This window comes from Trichoderma atroviride, chromosome 4 (assembly GCF_020647795.1).
Source record: "Trichoderma atroviride chromosome 4, complete sequence".
In the NCBI taxonomy this organism is placed as follows: Eukaryota; Fungi; Ascomycota; class Sordariomycetes; order Hypocreales; family Hypocreaceae; genus Trichoderma; species Trichoderma atroviride.
In genome coordinates, this window is record NC_089403.1 from 510,284 (window position 1) to 530,055 (window position 19,772).

General features: G+C 46.0%; 8 protein-coding genes across 8 annotated transcripts; 2 read left to right on the forward strand and 6 right to left on the reverse strand.

Annotated features, from left to right (window-relative positions):
* Nucleotides 1-645: 645 nt before the first annotated feature.
* TrAtP1_007391 (uncharacterized protein) lies at nt 646-3,990 on the reverse strand (the record flags this gene model as incomplete). The annotated part of the gene is made up of 3 exons (XM_066113504.1): nt 2,981-3,990; nt 2,100-2,934; nt 646-2,038 (listed from the first exon to the last, which is right to left on the reverse strand). The coding sequence occupies exons 1-3, from the start codon at nt 3,969-3,971 to the stop codon at nt 646-648; spliced, it is 3,219 nt and encodes a 1,072-aa protein (XP_065969590.1). The 5' UTR covers nt 3,972-3,990.
* A 460-nt stretch (nt 3,991-4,450) lies between these two features.
* On the reverse strand, nt 4,451-5,170 carry TrAtP1_007392 (uncharacterized protein; the record flags this gene model as incomplete). Its single annotated transcript, XM_066113505.1, has 1 exon — nt 4,451-5,170. One exon carries the CDS (start codon nt 5,168-5,170, stop codon nt 4,451-4,453), a length of 720 nt encoding a protein of 239 aa, XP_065969591.1.
* A 2,067-nt stretch (nt 5,171-7,237) lies between these two features.
* TrAtP1_007393 (uncharacterized protein) lies at nt 7,238-9,481 on the reverse strand (the record flags this gene model as incomplete). The annotated part of the gene is made up of 7 exons (XM_066113506.1): nt 7,238-7,253; nt 7,351-8,226; nt 8,277-8,422; nt 8,476-8,790; nt 8,864-8,874; nt 8,969-9,228; nt 9,279-9,481. 7 exons carry the CDS (start codon nt 9,479-9,481, stop codon nt 7,238-7,240), a joined length of 1,827 nt encoding a protein of 608 aa, XP_065969592.1.
* Nucleotides 9,482-10,263: 782 nt separating this feature from the next.
* Nucleotides 10,264-11,355, reverse strand: TrAtP1_007394 (uncharacterized protein; the record flags this gene model as incomplete). Its single annotated transcript, XM_014093021.2, has 2 exons — nt 10,264-11,280; nt 11,347-11,355. 2 exons carry the CDS (start codon nt 11,353-11,355, stop codon nt 10,264-10,266), a joined length of 1,026 nt encoding a protein of 341 aa, XP_013948496.2.
* A 996-nt stretch (nt 11,356-12,351) lies between these two features.
* TrAtP1_007395 (uncharacterized protein) lies at nt 12,352-13,587 on the reverse strand (the record flags this gene model as incomplete). The annotated part of the gene is made up of 1 exon (XM_066113507.1): nt 12,352-13,587. The coding sequence occupies one exon, from the start codon at nt 13,585-13,587 to the stop codon at nt 12,352-12,354; it is 1,236 nt and encodes a 411-aa protein (XP_065969593.1).
* Nucleotides 13,588-14,009: 422 nt separating this feature from the next.
* On the forward strand, nt 14,010-15,064 carry TrAtP1_007396 (uncharacterized protein; the record flags this gene model as incomplete). The annotated part of the gene is made up of 3 exons (XM_014092873.2): nt 14,010-14,498; nt 14,594-14,825; nt 14,892-15,064. The coding sequence occupies 3 exons, from the start codon at nt 14,010-14,012 to the stop codon at nt 15,062-15,064; spliced, it is 894 nt and encodes a 297-aa protein (XP_013948348.2).
* Nucleotides 15,065-16,594: 1,530 nt separating this feature from the next.
* Nucleotides 16,595-18,178, forward strand: TrAtP1_007397 (uncharacterized protein; the record flags this gene model as incomplete). Its single annotated transcript, XM_066113508.1, has 5 exons — nt 16,595-17,226; nt 17,312-17,408; nt 17,458-17,714; nt 18,010-18,077; nt 18,129-18,178. The coding sequence occupies 5 exons, from the start codon at nt 16,595-16,597 to the stop codon at nt 18,176-18,178; spliced, it is 1,104 nt and encodes a 367-aa protein (XP_065969594.1).
* Nucleotides 18,179-18,449: 271 nt separating this feature from the next.
* TrAtP1_007398 (uncharacterized protein) lies at nt 18,450-19,400 on the reverse strand (the record flags this gene model as incomplete). Its single annotated transcript, XM_014093024.1, has 1 exon — nt 18,450-19,400. One exon carries the CDS (start codon nt 19,398-19,400, stop codon nt 18,450-18,452), a length of 951 nt encoding a protein of 316 aa, XP_013948499.1.
* Between the last annotated feature and the right edge of the window lie 372 nt (nt 19,401-19,772).

The following is a 19,772-nucleotide window of genomic DNA, read 5'->3' on the forward strand; positions in this document are numbered from 1 at the left end:
TTCATTGACGCAGCTCTTATCGGTGCTTATCGGAGGCGCTGCTGTTCTGGAAACGTGGGGCACTAGCCTCATTCTGGCCGGCCTCGGGGTAGAAAGAAATTGCTGTGAAGGTGTCGCTCACGCTAACTCGACGGACGTTTCAATAGCCGGCCTATGAATTACCAGATGATTCGCTACAGGAGACAGCCAACTACACAGGCAACATACCACTGCCAAATCGTCCAATTTATTTCGATTGTGTTCAACTAGACTTAATGCTCTCTTTCACTGCTGGGTTGGTGCGGTAAATTCTATATCAATGGTTTGCGGCGATATTCAATTGATTCTCTTACAACCCATGGGCGCTGGCCAATTTAAACTCGGGCCTGGCCTTGGGGTAGGTTAAAATCGCTGTGAAACTAACTTGACGGTGTCTGCCAAAATTGAACCCTAAGATTGCTTTGGCCTTGGGGTAGGTTAAAATCGCTGTGAAGCTAACTTGACGATGTCTGCCAAAATTGAACCCTAAGATTGCTTTGGTCTTGGGGTAGGTTGAAATCGCCGTGAAGCACTAACCGAATAATCATGGGCAAACCCTTGCAGTCGATCATTGCAGCTAGCCAATCTTCAACTATCTCTTCCCATGGATATAACCACAGGGCTGTCTCAAGTAGCTTTGAATGTACAGCCAGAATGGCTGCCGGCGGCATTATCATTAGCACCTCTCTTCAATAGCAACTTGACAATCTCCTGATGCCCTTCTGCAGCAGCAGCTTGTAGCGCAAAGCCGTAGTAGCCACCTCTGGCATTGATATCAGCGCCTCTATTCAACAGCAACTCAACAATATCTCCGTGACCTTTTACTGCAGCGGCCTGGAGCGCAAACCCGTATTCGCCCCCCTCGGCGTTTACGTCGGCGCCGTTATCCAGTAGCAGCTGAACAATCTCCTGGTGACCGTATCTTGAAGCAGCTCCGAGCGCAAATCCATCGTAGCCACCTTTGGCGTTAACATTGGCACCGTTGTCTAGCAGTAGTTGGACCATGTTCTGGCGACCTGCTGCCGAGGCACTTGCGAGCACAGAGCCAAACGAGCTTTGTCTAGCATTGATATCGGCGCCGTTATCTAGAAGTAGCTGGACAATCTCTTCATGGCCTCCTTGAGATGCGGCATTGAGCGCAACGCCGTATAAGCCGCCTTTGGCATCAACGTCGGCACCGCTATCTAACAGCAGCTGGACAATCTCCTGGTGACCACATTTCGAAGCAGCTGTAAGCGGATAGCCCTGGTGGCCGCCTGGGGCATTTGGGTTTCCGCCAATTGATAAAAGTCTCTGTGCAGTTGTTGTAAGTCCAGTGAGACATGCATAATAAAGTGGCGAGGCTGTAGGCATTTTTCTAAGACGATAGACAAGGCCATCGGGATTGAATAGATGGATCGAGCATTGGAATTGTCCCCCTTTTAGCAAGAATCCCGTGATTTTCTCAAGGGTTGGCTCTGACTTTTCCGCAACCTTGGCATGACCCATCCAGATTTGTGCTGCATATTCTGCCAATGGAAACTGTACTTTTATCGTAGCAGTTTCAACATTCGGAATGCTTCCAAGGTATGCTAAACAAGTTTCCGTAATAGCAATTCTGGGATTTGGATAAATAAAATCAGGAGAGTCATAGGTCAGGAGGTACTCTTTCACAGAGAAATGGGCTAGTTGTAACTTGGTCGCTGCAGTCGAGCCAGAGGCTTGTATAAGCGATATAAGACTGGAACAGTATCCAGTAATCTCTTCAGGGCACGGGAGTCGGTCTTGTACATCGAATTGGCCTTCGTTGGGGCGAACTGCGATTATATCCACAGCCTCCTCAAGGGCCAATGGCCGTTCAGAGTAGAGAAGGAACTGAAGCAGGCGGATTGTCTTTTTCATACGCTCCTTAGGAATATTCTGGAGAATTCGAGCGTATGTCGTGTTCAAGTCTTTGGGTAGAGATTGAAGCGCATCCTGCAGTGTCTCGCGATCAAGGCATTCTCGCAAATTATCTAGTTGGCAAGCTGCCCACCGAAACCTAAGTATGCAGGTGTTTAGTATACGCGGAATAGTGGTATTTTATCTTATGAAAAACTCACATTCCATTGGACTTGCTGCTGACTGCAACTCGTATCTGTTCCAGCACATGCGGAAAGTTGGCCCATCTCTTGAACTCTTGGCCCTCCTCGAGCCTGGCCTTGATATAAGAGCGAATATCTTTATCCACCGACTCTTTATCGAGAGGGAGGCAGTTTTTCTTTCCCAACAATGGGATAAGTTCTTGTTGTAAATCGTGCTCGGGCCGACCAGTGGCTATAACCTGGACATTTGTGATATCCTGCACTAGCTCTTTCATCCATTGCATCAGCTCTCTTCTTTCTGAACACTCATCCAGAGCATCTAATAGAATGACGAGTTTTTTATGAGGCCGCATTATGGCTCTAACGCATTCAGATAGCTCATTTGTATCTGGCCGCCTGCCAGCGCTGTCGGAAGATGCAAGTAAATTGTCAAGGGCCTTTCGAGAGTCCAAGTCGGAGGCATAGAGTTGGAATGCAAGTGAATGCAGCATGTCACTCAATTTTTGCTTCTTGGTGTCGGTGAAGTCGAAGAAGAAAGTAAGAATTAGCCAACCATCCTGGGCAAGGTGGTCGAAAATAGTTGCGCTGAGGATTGTTTTACCACAGCCTGGCATGCCGTGAAGCCACAAATGCCGACGAGAGCCACGCTTCCACTGATGAAAGTCGTGGCTATCTAAAAACCATGTCCCAGTTCCGAGATGCCGGGATTTTCTTGCATTACTGATATTCGTGGATGGATCGGCGGGTGAAAGCCAGCGCTCGATGTTTGCGACGTGGCTATCGGTTTTCATTGCGTGTACATCCGCCTTGATGTCTTGTGCCGTTTTCTGTACATTTAACAAATCTTTCTGAACTGTGGAGTGTTAGAGTAGCCGCTATTGGGATTTCGGTTCACTGACTATCGGTTAATACTTCGCTAATCTTCTTTTCAGCTTGAACCCTGGTTGGAGAGATTCGACCAAGGAGGTCTTTTGCATATGCTGCGGCTACCATGGCTGCATATCCCTGCCACTCATCATTCTTGTGTGAATCCGAATAGTCGCAGATACCACGAATGACTAGGCATGGGAAATGACTTATGAGTCCGGCTGCTTCCATTTCAAAGCATAGAACGTCCTTCTTTGATGTAAGCTTATCTCGAACTAATGCATCCTTCATGAGTGTGTTTGCTGAAGCGATTGGGCCATAATGGACCATTACTTCGTCTTCTTCATCCCGTTCGGCTCGCTTGATTAGATTGGATGATTCGTCACCACAGGCTTCCGCACAACCCATCTCGTTATTGGCATGAACAAATTGTGACTGGTAAAGTCTATCAGTATTTGCTCCAGGCCTTGAATAGCCCTTCTTTCGTAGCCTGGGTTTCTTATTCAAAGCATCATTGACTGCCTCACTCAATTGATTCCCCTCCATGTCATACTGCGCCATAAGTCCATTGACAGCTGTTCGTAAAACTGGTGGTGGCTGATATAAGAATCCAGTTTCGAGAAACTCCTGGCCCTGCATGGCCTTTCCAAAGTCATACTGGAATACAGCACTTTTCCCACTATTGTTGGAAACGCCCACTACAACATCACCAAGTCGGATATCATGCTTTCGACTTGGTGCGCCACCACCAATTCCTACGAGCAGACCGACTCTGAGGTTGGGAAAGCTATGGAGCATATCTCTTGCGACGCCCGCCGCAGACGAAAGTCCATATTCGCTGTTTGGAAGCACGGCGATAACGATGTTGTGATTTCCGATCTTGCCAAGCGTATAGTCGTTATTGTCGTTGGGAGATACATAATCAGGTCCTTCATGATTCTCGTCAAGGAAGGCTTGGGCGGCAACGTATTCGGTATGGATAGCGCATATCCACCCGACAGTGTAGTCGTGGGGATTAGTCATGATTATACTGAGTCCAAGGAGAAACCCCAGCTTGACGAGATGTAGCTTTATAAAGGCAAGCTCAGGAAACTCAGATTGAGGGCAACACGAGGCGATTCCCCGCTCCTAGTGAATCCTATCACCTATTATTACGTTACTGCCCAATAATATTTGTCCACTTAGCCAATCATGCAAGAATTCTGAAATCTCCGGCGATTGTATCCGCAGACATGATCATATTTGTTGAACTATCAGAATACACCTATTTTTTAATAATTTCCAACCTGTAATTAAGGCAATTAAGAACAATACCTACCATCTGATCATCTCTATCTAGAGGGAATATTCTTGTAGGAGGGCACCAGCTACGCTGAGATATAGCTTTGCGCATGTGTATGAAGATGAAAATGACAATATATGCGCTTTTAAACCTATCCTTCCAATGATTACTTGTTCCATAATGTTACACTTCGTTGATTTATCAGCAGAGACTTATTTAATTAAAGGCCATCAAGGCCTTTATCTGAAAATCCAATGACAAACGGGCGACCTAATTTTCGCTTAATTGCAATATTTGATCCCGATGCAAACGCGTCTTTTGGCCGATATTGCGGCGGTATCCATAGCAGCTTCTTACCATTTCTTATAATCCAAACGCCATCACGACTGATGTAGTATTTGGCTAAATAGTCTTCCCATTCCTCCAATTCTGGTGAGTCGGCGGTCTCGGTGAAATCAAGGTTGATGAAGCCTGGAGTCAGATCCCATATCGGCCTGGGTGGTTCATCATCACAGGAGAACGCCGCCAAATGGACACCCGTTACCACATCCCAAATATCTCCGCTCCAATATAGACCGATAGTTGCAAGCCGCTTTCCATTTTGAGAAAGGGCTAAATCGAAAACCCTAGAATCAAGAGAGCAAAATTCACGAAGAGCGCCAGTGCTCAAATTCTCAGCATGAATAATGCATTCATCCTCCAATTCATCCTCCAATTCATGGACTTTTTGGATAGTACAGGCAATTTGTTCACCATTCAAAGAAATAGCCCGAATCATGAAATATTCTCCACTTGGATGTTCATACTGCCGCTCTTTCAACAAGTGGCCTGTACGAGACTCCCATACCTGGATAATACCCTCATCAAAGCCTATTATAAATCTCTCACCATTCCCTGAGAGGGCTATCGAGCCTTCGGAATTTGAATAGCGACTGCACATGGTTGAATAATTGCCTGACTCCACGTGCCAGATTTCGATGCCAGTCCCGGGTCTTTCCTCATCTATTGATACAGCGGCAACAATGCGGCCATCGGCAGAGATTTTTATATCACTGTATGCTTTTTTTAATAGATGTGCAATGTAGCTGCTTGTAAAAGTATCCCACACCTGGAGGCTGCTTGAGGGAGATAAAAAAGTGAGTCGTTGACCAACCTGGGCCTCAATAGATTCTCTGGCGTCGACGTGGGGTGTATATTTCTCCTCAGAATCATGTACTGTAGCATCCCAAATTTTAACTGTGCAGTCAAAGGAGGCCGAAGCAAGCCATGCCCCGTCTGTTGAGAATGACAAGGAGAGGATTAAACTTTCATGTCCTGTAAGTGTCTGATGGCGAGGGTTGTTTTTCCAGTCCCAGATGATTATCTTCCCCCCCCAACATCCCATTCCTAGTAATCGACCATCTTGTGAGAATGCCAGCGCTTTAATTTCTTCGCTCTCATGAAAAGCCTGCAAGCATATAGCCGATGAAATATCCCAGATCTTAGCCACAGTATCATCCTGTTGCACACATGCAAGATACCGATTATCTCGTGAGAAACAAGCAACCAAGTCAAACCGGGGATCTTTAGCTCCTTCTAGTGTTTTAGGAGAAGGATTGACTTGAGAGCTCAAATCGAGGACCCTTATTTCCCCTTCAGATGCATATGCAGCCCATTGACCGTCAGATGATAGGATTATCTTTGTGTTATCAAGTAAAGGATGCAATTGTTCCTCGCATCCATGTCCCAGTTCTAGTTTGAGGACTTTAGATAAGCCCAAATCCGCCAATAGAAGTTTCTGTTCACCTATAAAAGCCATAGAACCCTTACGGTAGCCATAGGAAGACTTAATGTGTCGCTCCAGGTTTAGCTTTTGTAAACGAATATCTCGACGTATGTCCCAAACGACAATTCTTCTAGGGGTCCGGCAAGCAAGCTTACCGGCTTCGGAAAAAGCCATTACGACTCCCCAGCCGGGTCTATCATTCACACGGAAGGTCTGTAAGCAAATACCAGATATAGGATTCCATATCTTGACTATGTTATCATTATCTGCAGATGCTAGGTTGCCATCAGGAGAAAAGGCAACGGAACAAACTCCCTTGACGTGGCCTTCAAGTGTTTGTAAATATTGACCCCACTGGGAATCGACGTTTGGTGTACGAGAGATCCATTTGGCGCGATATGTATCAAAAGTTTCCCGAACAAGACTCCCAGTTGGAGCAAATGTTAAAACGGAGCTGTAGAGTTGCAATGGCGCAGCGTCAATGATGTGTCGGAAAGAGAGAATAAGTCGTTCAGCATCTTCTAAGAATGCCTTGGCTTGTATTCCATCGGAAGGCTGCTTCACTTAGCATATGAAAGCAAAGTAAGAATTGAAATACACTAACATGTATGATGGTTTTTAGTTCTTTTACCAGCGACGCACTCTCTGAAGTTCTTCCTAGCAAACTCAGTGCTTCGAGCCAGTGGAGTAGATGGGATCGTAGGAATGAATGCCAATCATCGTCATCTTTGATACTTGACTGACTCCTTTTGACATGAAAAATCCAAAACCGGCATGCGTACTGTACTTTATGCGGTAGAAATTCATTGATAGTTTCATCTGCAACTTCACGTCGATCAGTTCCAGGAGACTCCAGTTTACAGATGTTTTCCTGCAATGATTCACACAAAAATTGGCGGCAGCGCGATGCCAGGAGCTTATGAGCGCTACTTGAATCAACTTTGAACTCTTCGTCTGTATCAAGCCCAGTGAGAAAATCTCTAAATGACTCATGAAATAGTCTGATCAAAGACTGATCATCATTTTCTGTTGGAACGACCAATACTGACGCAAAGCAACGTAACTCTTGGCGAATAGCTTTCTCAGACGACCCTGTAAGCTGAGCAAGGCATCTGACATCGACAGAGTCCGCTAAGCTAATAACTGAACCAATAACTGTTTGGAACTGGGCTTTTGCGCTTTTGTAAGACTGGCCTTTGAGATTGTAGAACCTTTGTTTCAAAATAGATTCATATACCATATCTAGGTCTCCAGAAATCTGGGATTTTAGTATATCATTCAGTCTGTCTAGTGGCTCTCCCGGGATTGTAGTCTGTCCGATGAAACGACAAGCAGCGGCAGCGAATTCAAATAACGGATACGCTCGCTCCGTAAGCTCTTCGAGAATTCTGAAGTTGGAGGGGTTGGACCACGGATCTCCCGTTGGAGTTGGATCTAAAAGGCCATCGATATTTTTCAAGTGAAAACGAAAGTACAATTCAATGTCTCGCTTCATAGTCGCTAATGTGGCGGTTTCAAGCTCTTTTTTCTCACAAATCTGTTCGGGAGTTTTGTTGGAAATGGGTTGCGTATGATGGTCGAGGCGACTAGTAAGAAAGTATTTGAATGGAAGCTGAGCAGATGAACCATCTGGTAAAACAGGCTGATTAACCAGCTGAATCAGAGCAGCTAAATCTTCCTTGGAATCACATTCATCGAGAGCATCGACGACAACGATTATGGTCTTGGACTTCTCGAATTTTTGCTTTTGTATAGGTTCCTGGATGAACTTCTTGAATTGAACCTTCGGGTCTTGTTCTAGAAGCGAAGGATCCGACTCCAAAGCGTCTTGAATGGCTTTGGCAAAGCTAGGCAATTTTCTTACAAGTTGAGCTACCAAAGTTGTAAAAAATCGTTTGAGTCTAGCCCGGTCACCTTCACCTCTTTTGAAAAAGAAGTTGGCGATGATACGATTCTTTCCGGCCATTCTGCTGACAACAGTGCGGGAAATGGTAGTTTTTCCCGTTCCAGCTTTGCCTTGAAGCCAGTAGATATGCTTTTGAGATGTAGAGTCATCAAGCCAGTCGCAAATCTCTTTCAGTATCTCTTCTCTTGTTTGGGGGAGGCATTCCAGGCTGCCTCTTCCGTATTCATCTAACCCAGGATGGAATTCTGCATCAGGGACAGTGATAGGAGGCATCAAACGGTCGATAACAGCTTGCTGAAGCGTATTAATCTTAGGGGGTGTATTACTGTGATCATTAGCTGAGAGTAGCTTCTAGTTTTGAATGCTATCACTTACGGCCGTATCGCATCCAATTGTGCTGTAAGCTCTTTGTAAAGAGGATCATCTGAATTACGGCACTTATTCAGTCCGGAATGGTCTTTGTCGACCTTGACAACGTCCATAAAGTTGGTGCTGAATGTTGCCGAATGTAATGGTACAATCTATATGCGTTTAGGACATTTTCGCAGCAAATGTATCTAATATTCGAACTTACCATGCCAGCGTAAAGCCAATTCAACAGATATGTGGGCTTTTGTTCGCAAATTGAAATAATTTTGGTCCTTTTATCCAGGTTATGGTATTTCCTTTCTAAGCATTGCTGGAACGCAATACTCAAATTGACGAGCATTTCTCCATTGCTTCGTAGTAAGAATAGCAAACCAGTGTTTGAGCCAAGAAAGCCAGTCAAATAGGCAATGGCGGCTCCAAACCCGGCAATTGGGCTTCCTAGATGAGGAGTGCCCAAGAAAACTATGCCGCAGGTGTCCTCCAAGATTTTTTGAGAATCTTTTGGGTCGCTAGATAGTGCCTATGAAGAACATAAGGTACTGAAACCTGCAAACAATGTGCGAAGGAGAACAATATCTGGAAGACTAACTTACCTCTTTAATGACTATTCCACCGAAACTGTGTCCCATGAAGATCAGAGGCAAACGCTGAAAGTTGTGTTAGTGGTGTTTAACTTAAGACTGCTATAAATCTCTTACAGGATGATGGTTTCTGCTCAATGAGGGATTCTATGAGACGAAGTCCAATGTCTCGAGCTGACTCAAAGCAAGCGTCGACAAGCCAATCTGAATTGTAAGCAAAGTGAAGTATTCGCGCATCTGAAAATCTCTCGTCTTTCATGAGCAGATCTTTAAGCAAGTGAACGGGCGGTTGAATATCGCCGGCTCTGGACTTTGGGTTCGATTTGCAAGTCCAGGTGTGCTCGGGATTGGCCCCAAGGCCATGTACAGCAACGATCCTAGAATGTGAGATATTGAGACGTTAAATCAGTCGAGCGATGTGACATACTCGTATTTGACTTGATCATCATTAGATGCGTTGGAGAGAATCTGAAGGCCCACTGCGCGGCCGTCTCGTCTTTTTATTCTTGCGTAGAGACGATACAGCAGGGAGCTCAAGAAAGGAAGTAGCAAAAGAAGCGTCGTGATGGTTTCTGGCGCGGTAGGCGTTCGTGGCATTGCAACCCACTGCATCAGAGGCCACTCCATCATAGAGACTGATTATCGCGAGCGCAGTCTGTATGTGTCAAGTAAGATGTCTTGAGATGAACGTGGGGCCAGAGCTGTAATACTGGGTACACCCAGAATTACTTGGATTCCCAATGGTAGACGACGTGTCTTCTTGCGGTTGGATAAGAATGACGAGCTGAAAGGTGTGTCCCACAAATGCACAGCTCATCAAAGGCCAATCAGATCTTGTAGCATCAGACGCGCAAAACATCCCTCGCGCGTCAGGCTGTACGAACGGAAGCAGTACTAATCTGACTACGGATATGAGGGCTGGGAGCAATTCTCGACCCCTCACGGTGCCTAAACGCCGCACATTGCCAATGACTGGGCCACGACTACATGTAGGTATGACCCCAATCAGGCTGAGTCCTGCATACAGTACCATGACACTATAGGATGCGAAGTATCTGAGTATCATCAATCATGCCTGAGTGTTCGCGATTTATAGGTAGCCTGATTTGGTGTTTTTTATCTTGCCATTCATTGTCCTACTTCATCTGTTGCTATCTGATTCATAGTGCCTGATAATGCTAATTTCACCCTCATCAAATATTGTAGAGTACTGCGGTTCTATGATGACTGGGACAAAGTTACACATAAGAGGTTGCTAAATGCTACAAAGCCACTTCAGTTGCATATTCGGCGCCATGAAACACAGGCAGCCAAAAATTTGTAAAAATCGCAACGCTATCAAATATACTACCTGGCTATTTGAATAGTTGCTTCTTCGTAAAATAACTAGGATATCTCTGTTACTTTATCTGCTACTTTTGTCGATTTTCAGCGTCAGGCTGCCTAGTCTTCATCGTAGCTCGCCAATTGTAAATGAACAGGAAGAAAATGACAATAAGAACCGCCACTGTGAAGCCTGCCGGAGCAATGATAGAAAACACTGTAAACCCATAGGATGCTTGTTGGAACGCACTGTTGTTCGCCAACTGTGGAGTGGCTAACCCGACTTGTATGGCCGTCAACACGATCGCAATATATACCGTTGCTGCTCCAATTGGCGCCATATTCATGGAAAGCATCTCTCCATATGTTTGGTATGGAAACTTGTGTCCTCGGACGCGACCTTGTATCCAACAGACTTTGTTCAGTCGCGATAATCGAAGCTCGCCGTAATGGTAACGCTTGTTGACCTTCGTCGTCAAATCTCCAAGTCCGAGGAACTGATCCACAAAGTCGACCCATGCTTCCCAGGTCACATAATCTGGAATCAAGTGCTTCTCTTTGGCGATTCGAAAATCGCTCTCGTACTGAATCAAAGCAACATATGAGCGTAAGAAGCCGAGCGCAGACATGTGAGTATCTTGGCTCGTGATATGCCGCGTCCAAAAGTCATGATCCAATAAATACCGAGGGATTGGCTTCAAGAACATTCGTCCAGGGACCCAGACGAGGTGTATGTCCGCTCTCTCATCAATGATAATTTCGCGCGACGATGATTGTTGGTAGCTCAGCGATCTGGGGGTTCCAGGCCGTCCAGCAAGCCAGAGCCAATCATGAATGCTGTTCAATTTTTTGACGCTTAGTTCCTCCGCCACATAGTCGCCAACAGTAGAGGTATTGATATGGACGATATGGCATATTTTATCACTGAAGGACCGACGTGACGCAGGAAGCAGCAACCTCTCTTCCGTCGGCGGGGCGTTTACGCTTGTGGTCGATGCCGCGTCCGAAGTCGTGGTCGGCGTAGAGATTGTAGCATCTTCTGCTTTCTCATTCAAAATGATATTTGGCTGACATGTCTTGAACGTGTCTTTGCGAAATGGAGGATTCTTTGTTTTCACTTGTTAGCTATCAACTACCAAGCCTTCCCCTTCTCACTGAACCAGAGTACTCACATGTGCCATTGTACACGGCGATTAATATTAAGAGTGGACAATGTGATAGGAAGGAGTTTAAGTGGTGTGGCGGTTTTTAAAAATATGTAACATGCAAACGTATACCACAGCTTGGTGTAACACAAACAACAACACAGAGCCTGATTCTAGAATCCTACGTGACTACAAACAAGTACCTTGGCAAAAGCCGTCATCCTATTGGTATATTCCGTGGTATTAGTGGAGCGACAGAAACATCCAATTGAGAAGCCTCAGCTACTTTGTCCTTGAGAGTTCTATTAGGGTTGATGCTGTAGGCTTACATTGGCACGATAGAAGAGACATGACCTCCACAACGCCTGAAATAGAACGAACAATTACCCAAAAGAAACCTCTGCCATGTCTAAACCGCAAGCAATCCAACTCTGATACATCCGCATTGCTTATTGACCGAGGGCCGGGGGACGAGAGTACATAGTTGTGCTCTTTGGCAGTTTGAAATGGAACCTTTTTGCAGCTTCCGTAGAAGACAAAATTATGCGACTGAAGCTCAACAACGAGACGTGTATTGTCAGTGGTGAATTAATATGCCAAGTGGCGCGGATACATCAATATCCGCATGGAGGTGAGATGTTCAAAGAAAACAGCAGTCGATAAAGTGGCTTACCTATCCAGTACACCGCAGAGCATGGATACTAGATGTAAAGTCTCATCAAGGTAATAATAACGAATACCACTTCAAAGTCGAGTTGCGCCAACCAGCCATTCACTGTGGCTCGCCTTTGTACCTTCAGTTTTGCGAGATCTTTTGATACATGTAGATAAATTCGGAATGGATACATATCTATAGTGAATCCACAGTTTTTAGTGCGTCAAAAGGGAAATTGAGATACATTTTCGGAAGTGTATCTCATTTGTTTACCTTGTCTTCTTTTCTTCTTAATTTTGGGGTATTGATTATCTGATTGATGGTTACACGCCACTTACAGCTGAGCGCCTCTCTACCACCATAATTTAATATACCCTCTATGCTTGCTGAGCTATCCATTGATCTACTCTCTCGTGACCGTACGAAGCAACAAGCAGAGGTTGTACAAATGTATCGACCTCTGCTGGTTGGTTCTCATGCAGCAGCCTCTCAAGCTGCAAGCTTTGCGCCGGAGGAGCTGTATCTCGAAGAAACAGCTCCCACCACGTATGCGCAGACGGGGAGTCCCACAGGCCATTTGTGACGGTAAAGCTGACACCGCCAGGGCAAAACGCCCAGCCCTGTTTCAGCGTCTGGTACATGCCTTGGACAAAGATGATGGCAACGTATGTCCGCCGGATTGATTCGGCAACATACCATGCGTGCCAGAGAGCCGCCACACTCCCGTCAACGCGAAAGGCGTTTGAATCTGATACACCGCCGCATCTATCTGAAGCCATAGAGGAAGTCATGGAGGCCTTTTCATAAATGGCTAATTCCGCGTCCTTGCTGGCGCTCTCCCACAATTGGCCAGCCCATGACAAGAGCAGGTCCATGTTGTTCTCCGCCTGGGCTCTTGACCGAATGTCGCCGTCAAATAAACGAATAATTTGGTATATTAGTAGAGCTTGGGTTCGCGCCAGGTGGTTAAATGTGCCAGATGCAATCGTGTCTTCGGTAACATCCAGGCCATCTTCAAGCTGATCAAGGAGCTTATTGCAGTGGCCTTCGATAATGCGAAGAATGAGACCTTTGTTTGCTGCAGTCTTGGTAAAGTATGCTGCAGTGGCGGTAAAAGCATTTTGGATGCAGCTGGGCAAGTCGTCTTTATATAGATGCGCATGAATAAAGGGACATGAGCAGTCGTTTACCCACTGTTGCAGCCAGGACAAGATGCTTTCTGTAGAGTCCAGGAGACCGCCGTTTAAGGAACCAGACTGCTGATATGGAGCCGGTTGGTGAGCAATTACCCACGACTCGGGTAGTAAGAACCAGGCAGGTGGATGCAAATACGTGTCCATGTTATGAACAAGATCCCTGAAGCTCCATAAGACTTGAGATGGCGGCGGCGTTTCTACCGCAGCCAAACTCCCGTTGTTGGTTGACGTTGGCATGGCGTCGAACTCATCAGGCAGCTCGATCGTCATCTTGAGCGGCGGATATCGACAACTCAGCCCCCTCTGTGAGCAGCGTCGACATGCCGGCAGGTTCTTGGTACATCGTCTCTTGGCTTTGGCACACGCGATACACGCTGAACGCGGCGGAGACAATCGTATAGCGCTGTCTGGCATCATGGACGTGTTCAGTGGCTTGTTAGCGAGCTGTAAGTGTTGAAAGGGCGAGAATACGGTTCACGTACAAGATCGGTGAAGTTGGCGGGGTGAGCTCCGCAGACTGTCCCACTACGGCCGTAGCCACCGCTTATATGGCGGAGAGGGTTCCGCATAGAAAAGTTGACTCGCGAATTGCGAGAATCATCTTGTATAGAACAATTCCTGGTTTTATTCCCATAAAAGGAGTATTTCTGTTGATGGAATGATTTTAAGCAGCGGATGGGTTTCCGCCTTATTTCGCGAAAACTTGAGCCAGGATGGCGAAAGAGCTTCCTAGGACATAGACTATAATTAAAAGAAGTCCATACTCAACAGTATCAGATGTTGAATCCCACAAACAGAGGTCCTGAGCTGTATCTTGATACGAGTCCAACATCGCCAAAATGCTCATAATCCCTACGAAAACTTCGCATAAAAAGCCCTATCCGGCGATTTCTCCTGAGCGAGCTGAGCTGTCTCAAGCAGGCAGAACGATACTCGTAACTGGAGGCGGACTAGGCATCGGATTCGCCATATGCAGAGCCTTCATTGCCGCTGCTGCATCTCGCATCATCATTGTTGGACGCCGCACTTCTGTAATTGATGATGCTGTTACCAAGTTGGCCGATATTACCAAAAGCCAAGGCCGCGATACTATCATTCTGGGAAAACAATGCGATATTGCTAATCTAGATTCTTCCAAGGCTCTCTGGGGCCAGCTAGCAGAAGAGGGTATCATAGTTGACACGTTGGTGCTTAATGCTGCAACACAAGGTGGCCCTGGGCCGATATTGGAACGAGGAACTACCAAAGTGTGGCAAGATCTCGCCATGAATGTCCAGTCTACGATCTATTTCACGGAGCAGTTTCATAAGCAGCCTGGTAACAAAAAGGTGAGTTTTTACAACGAGAGATGATCATTTCATCCCCCCCAAGTCCAGTCCCAGAGCTATCTTGAATCGTACCAGGCTAATATCATCCGTGCCAGAAATATCTTGTCAACGTCTCGAGCGCAGTGATCCACAAGTTTGACGAACCAGTCAGACTTCTTCCTTCTTACAGCTTCACGAAGAATTCCGCCGCATTCTTCCTCCAGCAGGCCGCCCTCCACGTTACAGCCGAGGACATGCAGATTGTGAGCTTCAACCCCGGACAGATCCTCACCGATGCTGCCAGAAACGCTGGATTCGACGAGACAAGTGGTATTGACTGGGACGACGGTATGGAAACAAAATCTACAGCGTTCTTTGCCGCCGGTATAAAACTAACGTTATCCTTTATTGCAGAAAACCTCCCTGGCCACTTTGCCGTCTGGGCCGCCAGTCCAGAGGCAAACCTCTTGCACGGTCGGTTTGTTTGGGCGCACTGGGACATTGATGAGCTTCTTTCAGGAGAGAATGAGCAGAAACTGAAGACGGATGATAATTACCTGAGACTTGGCGTTATCGGGCTGGCTTAAGTGAGGTATCGATAGTTGATGTCTGACTTGGAAGAAAATGCCATTACGTTTTCATTACGTTTTCCTAAAATAGGTACGCAGTCTTCGAAGACAGATGTCGAGCATGGTACAATTCGAGAAGCAATAGTCAAATGTCAAATAACTGTAGGAGAAATAAAAAATTGGCGGCTGTCGAGGCATCTAATTCTACTAGGGCAATAGCATACGGAAGCGACAAGAAAAGCTTCCACGTCGACACTGATTAAAAACATGTTGTTCGCAGGTTAACATTCATTATAGCGGAAAAGCATGCTGAACATACCCATGTTCGTAGCGTCCAAACAACATTGAGCACAACTGAGTACTTCGTTGCCGTCAGGGAAGCATGGGCTCAGAACCCTGATAGAGTAAGCATCCTACGCCATTTATCAAATTCTCGGTATTGCATCTGCGCCAAATGGCTTGCGAAATAACGATTGACACTTTCTCATGTAATTATAGCAGCGTTGGGCCTTCAAGTCGGCCCCACTCCGCCTTATCCCGACTGAATCTATTCCAGACGGGCTGACATAAAAGTCTGGACCAGGGTCTGCGATGAAGACTAATCATTTATTACCAATCTACCAAGATACAGCAACTGCCGATATGTATGATGATCATATACGTACATTGGGAACATACTGGTCTGCTATGCCAGTGCTATGCAGGCATAAGGAGCCCAGCAAGGCGATATTCCACTTCGGCCTTTCTATAACAAGTGTGAGTCCTGGGGGGTTGAGCGTTAGTAGAAGAGCAAGAGGCATGGCCTTCTCTCAAGCTTTAACGTTAAAATACGCTTATTTGACATTGAGTTTCAGCCCCGCGGCCAAGATTTATGGTAAAAAATCTTTTTGTTTCTTCATACATGCATAAATGTTTTAGAAAAGTGTTGATCCCCATGACGGCACTCTGCAATTGTAATCATGATCACGTAAGGCGGTTTGGCAAAATATCTCCACCGTAAAGATGAGACTAAGACCTCTTTGGCCTTTGCTATGTCGGTAGCATCTGCGTCGTGGCGTGTAGCTGCCTATGTATGCTTTTCGTAGTGAAGTGCTTGATTGAAGTTTTCATCGGTACATGTGTTTACATCGAATCCAATTACATCTATACCAGTGACAGCTAAATGCGTCAGTATCCGCTACACAGCTGCATAACGATCTTGTTACGGTGGAGTCAACGGAGCATTTGTCTGCTGGGAACTGCTTTCAAAAATAGGCCCATACGTCGGTACATTGCAAGTAGAAGTTTGCAAAAGTAGCATCTGCGGCTCAAGCAACAACATGGACATTGCGAGCGAGAGTCGGATAATTATTCCTCGGATCAGACCGTCTTGCATACAGTGTCAGCGATCCAAGAAACGGTGTGACCGGGGAAAGCCACACTGCTCTGCATGTATACGGTAAGTTGAACAGCTCAATCGAAAAGAGAATTTGAGACTAGAATCCTAATGCTGCAATTCTTAGATACGGAAGAGAATGCGTATACGTCTTGAGAGATGACTCAGCATCAATGTCCAGCGTGGAAAACGCATCCTTGTCACCTGTGAAAGCCGCCCAAGAGAGTGAAGAAAGCTCCCACGCAGTCTTCTTTCTCGACTCTGTCCTATTTCGACGCTCCATGAATCGACTACCAGAGCTGGAACTTAGTTTCACAGACCCACTACTGAGCTTTATTGGAGACTTTACATCCGACAGAGACTTTGTCCACTTGTACTTCTCGACTATTCATCCATCGATGCCATTTTTATCAAAGAAGAAGTTTACAGAGAGGATACTAAATCCTCTCAGTCCTCCACGACCAGCAAGTATACTCCTCATTGCTACAATGAAGTTACTAGCAGATCAGCGTCCAGAACAGGGGCCGCGGTGCAGAGCTTATTACTCAATAAAAAGCAGTCTCTTGGAAGCAGAGAGCTCATGTAGTCTGGAGCTACGCGTATTGCAAGCCATTATTTTGATGGCCGTATTTGAAGTTGGGCATGCTATTTATCCAGCTGCATATCTCACTGTTGGCTACTGCGTACGATATGGAAATGCGCTGGGTCTCCATAAAGCTGTGGAACACTATTCTGAAGAGGGCTTCAGTGTTACAGAGTCAGAAGAGCGGCGAAGAAGCTGGTGGGCGATTCTCGTCTTAGATCGGTTAGTATACATACAACTCATCATATTCTCACCCTGCTTTTACTCCCCCATCCTTGACTATTCCATCTGGCTAATTAGAGTCTAGTTATATGAACCTAGGATGTGTTGATAGAGCATTCCTTACGGCAGACCCAAGTAAGAAGAGCATACTTCCCATTGACGACGCTATATGGGAAGAAAATGTAGGTCAAACAGCCCAGCATCAAAGATTTATTCGCTTACACCAGTTAGAGAGAGATAAATGCCCCAGTGCGCAGACTCTTTGAGCCACCAACAACGGCAATGGGTCGGTTCTCTTTGACGGCGCAATCTGCAATCCTGTTAGGAAACGTCTTTCGCAGCATACATGAGCCTCCCTTTTCCGAGGCATTCTGGCAAAACGATGTTAAAGTACTCGATAGCACGCTCGTTGCGCTGACGAGCGTGTCACTAGAGGAGGGCCGCCATCGTGGAATTGGAGTATGCAGTCCCTCTACAATCTGCTATAGGTAAGTAATATGTAAATTCCAAGCATCTCAAAGCACGTCGCTAACTTACCGATATTGCTCGTCTGCTTCTACATGATAAAGAAAGATATGCCGTGGACGAGTTTCCATTTGCCGCAACGGAGGACTTTATACCCCAAGACTTTAAACGTGATATTGCAGATGGTATGCTGCAACTAGCTGAGGCTATACACTCTGGCAGTTGCTCTCCAGATGAGATTACTCCATTGTGCCTTGAATCAATATACAGATCGGCTGTATTTTTTGGACGGGAGTATTCCCGTACAGGTACATTAAGTGAGGCAGCATCATGTGCAGCGATCAAGGGGGCTCTCGATGTTATTGGCAAGAGGTGGAAAGCTGCTTGTAAGTTTCTCATCTTGGAAACATAAAGGAGCTAAGAGCTAATCTATTTAGCTGTGTACGCTCAAATGATTGATGCACGAATGGTCACCGGAATTCTATGAGCATTTTATGATTCTTGCTCCATAGAGAAGATGATATATATATGAATGCTTCGGCAGTGATACAGAATTATTCCTGTTCATAACATCGGACTGAACTCACTAGATAAGCTGTGATAAGAACAGAGCATCCTTTCTTAATAATTTATTAACAACTGTAGAAAAAAGAATTATTCATTTAGTTGGAAGCAGTCTATGGAAGTAAAATGGAAAATCATATGGGAAATAACTGCGCGATTGATATAGACGTGCGCTCTAGATGCGGAAACTGGTCTCAGTTATAATTTCCATATGTCCCAAATGGTGGAACTTGCCCAGCGGAGAATGGCACCGTCGGCAGTTTACCGTCCAAAAACTCTCCAACCACCTTGGCGAAATAGCCTGCGTACTGGAATAGATGACCGTGCCCGCTGCTCGGAAACATGACATAGTTTGCTCGTGATAGCTGTCTCGCCAGGACAAATGAGTTTTGCGTCGGAACAATAAGATCATTGTCTCCGCTGGTCACAAGGGCATCCTTTTGTATTGTTTGCAACAAGGAGTAGGGAACTGGATCGGCATCCCAGGTCAAATAAGCCTGAGTAAGCTTCACTAGAGCTTCTCCAGAGGTAAATGATGCAATAGCAGGCTCTCCGTTTTTTCCAGCAACACCCTGTCGCGAACCGACGCTTCTATTAAGCCATGCAAGGCCCTCGTCGCCGGTTGTAAAAGGCGGAAAGAATGCTGGGAGTATTGAGGTATCTGGCGTTGGGTTGAAAACAGTGGATTGCACCTCATTCATCGGTCGTTGCAGGTCTGCTCCAAGACTTGGTCCAGTGCCCGAGAGAACCAGCTTGTTAACCACATTGGGGGCGTCGAGAGCCAACTGCTGAGCAACGTAGCCGCCCATGGAGAAACCCAAAACATCAACGTGCTGAGTATGCAGGGACGGCAAGAGGACGTTGAGAAATGCGAGCAAGTTGACGGCGAAGCCTCGGATGGAGGGTGCGACGTTGCCCTGGCTATGTCCTATTCCAGCATAATCGTATGTTATGATTTGTCGGCCAGTTGCCGTAAAGTTGTTGATGACTTGAGGATCCCACGTATCAATTGTTGCCCGGACGTGGTTGAGCATGAGCAAAGGAGGCGAGTGGCTGCCGGCAGTAGAGTTTCCAATGAGCCGGTATGCATATTTTATGCCGTCTGCATCCAGGTACAGTGTTTTGGCTGTCTCTTGAGTTGACATTTCGAAAAGGTGGTATTCGAATAATTACTTCTGTTCTTGTTTGTGTAGCTGCTGGTAGTTGTAGAAATTGTGTTGATGAGGGTAGCCGGCAGGCCTTATATAGTCTTCACCTTGCTGTTTATCTTGACTCCAAGCTGACCTTTCTCTACTTTCACACATTAGATCTCCAACCCTGGAGCCAATTGTTTTCCTCTTACTCTTTACATGCTGCGGGTTACGGAATAACAAGGGTGTATTCTTGCTGTATCCCGCAAACTCCTCTATTCCGCCTTAATCCGCCCTAATCCGATCGGTCCACTCTTCAGCGCTGCAATGCCAGTCCACCTACTCTAATAGGTAATATTTGTAATTTTTAATCCATACTAATCAGGT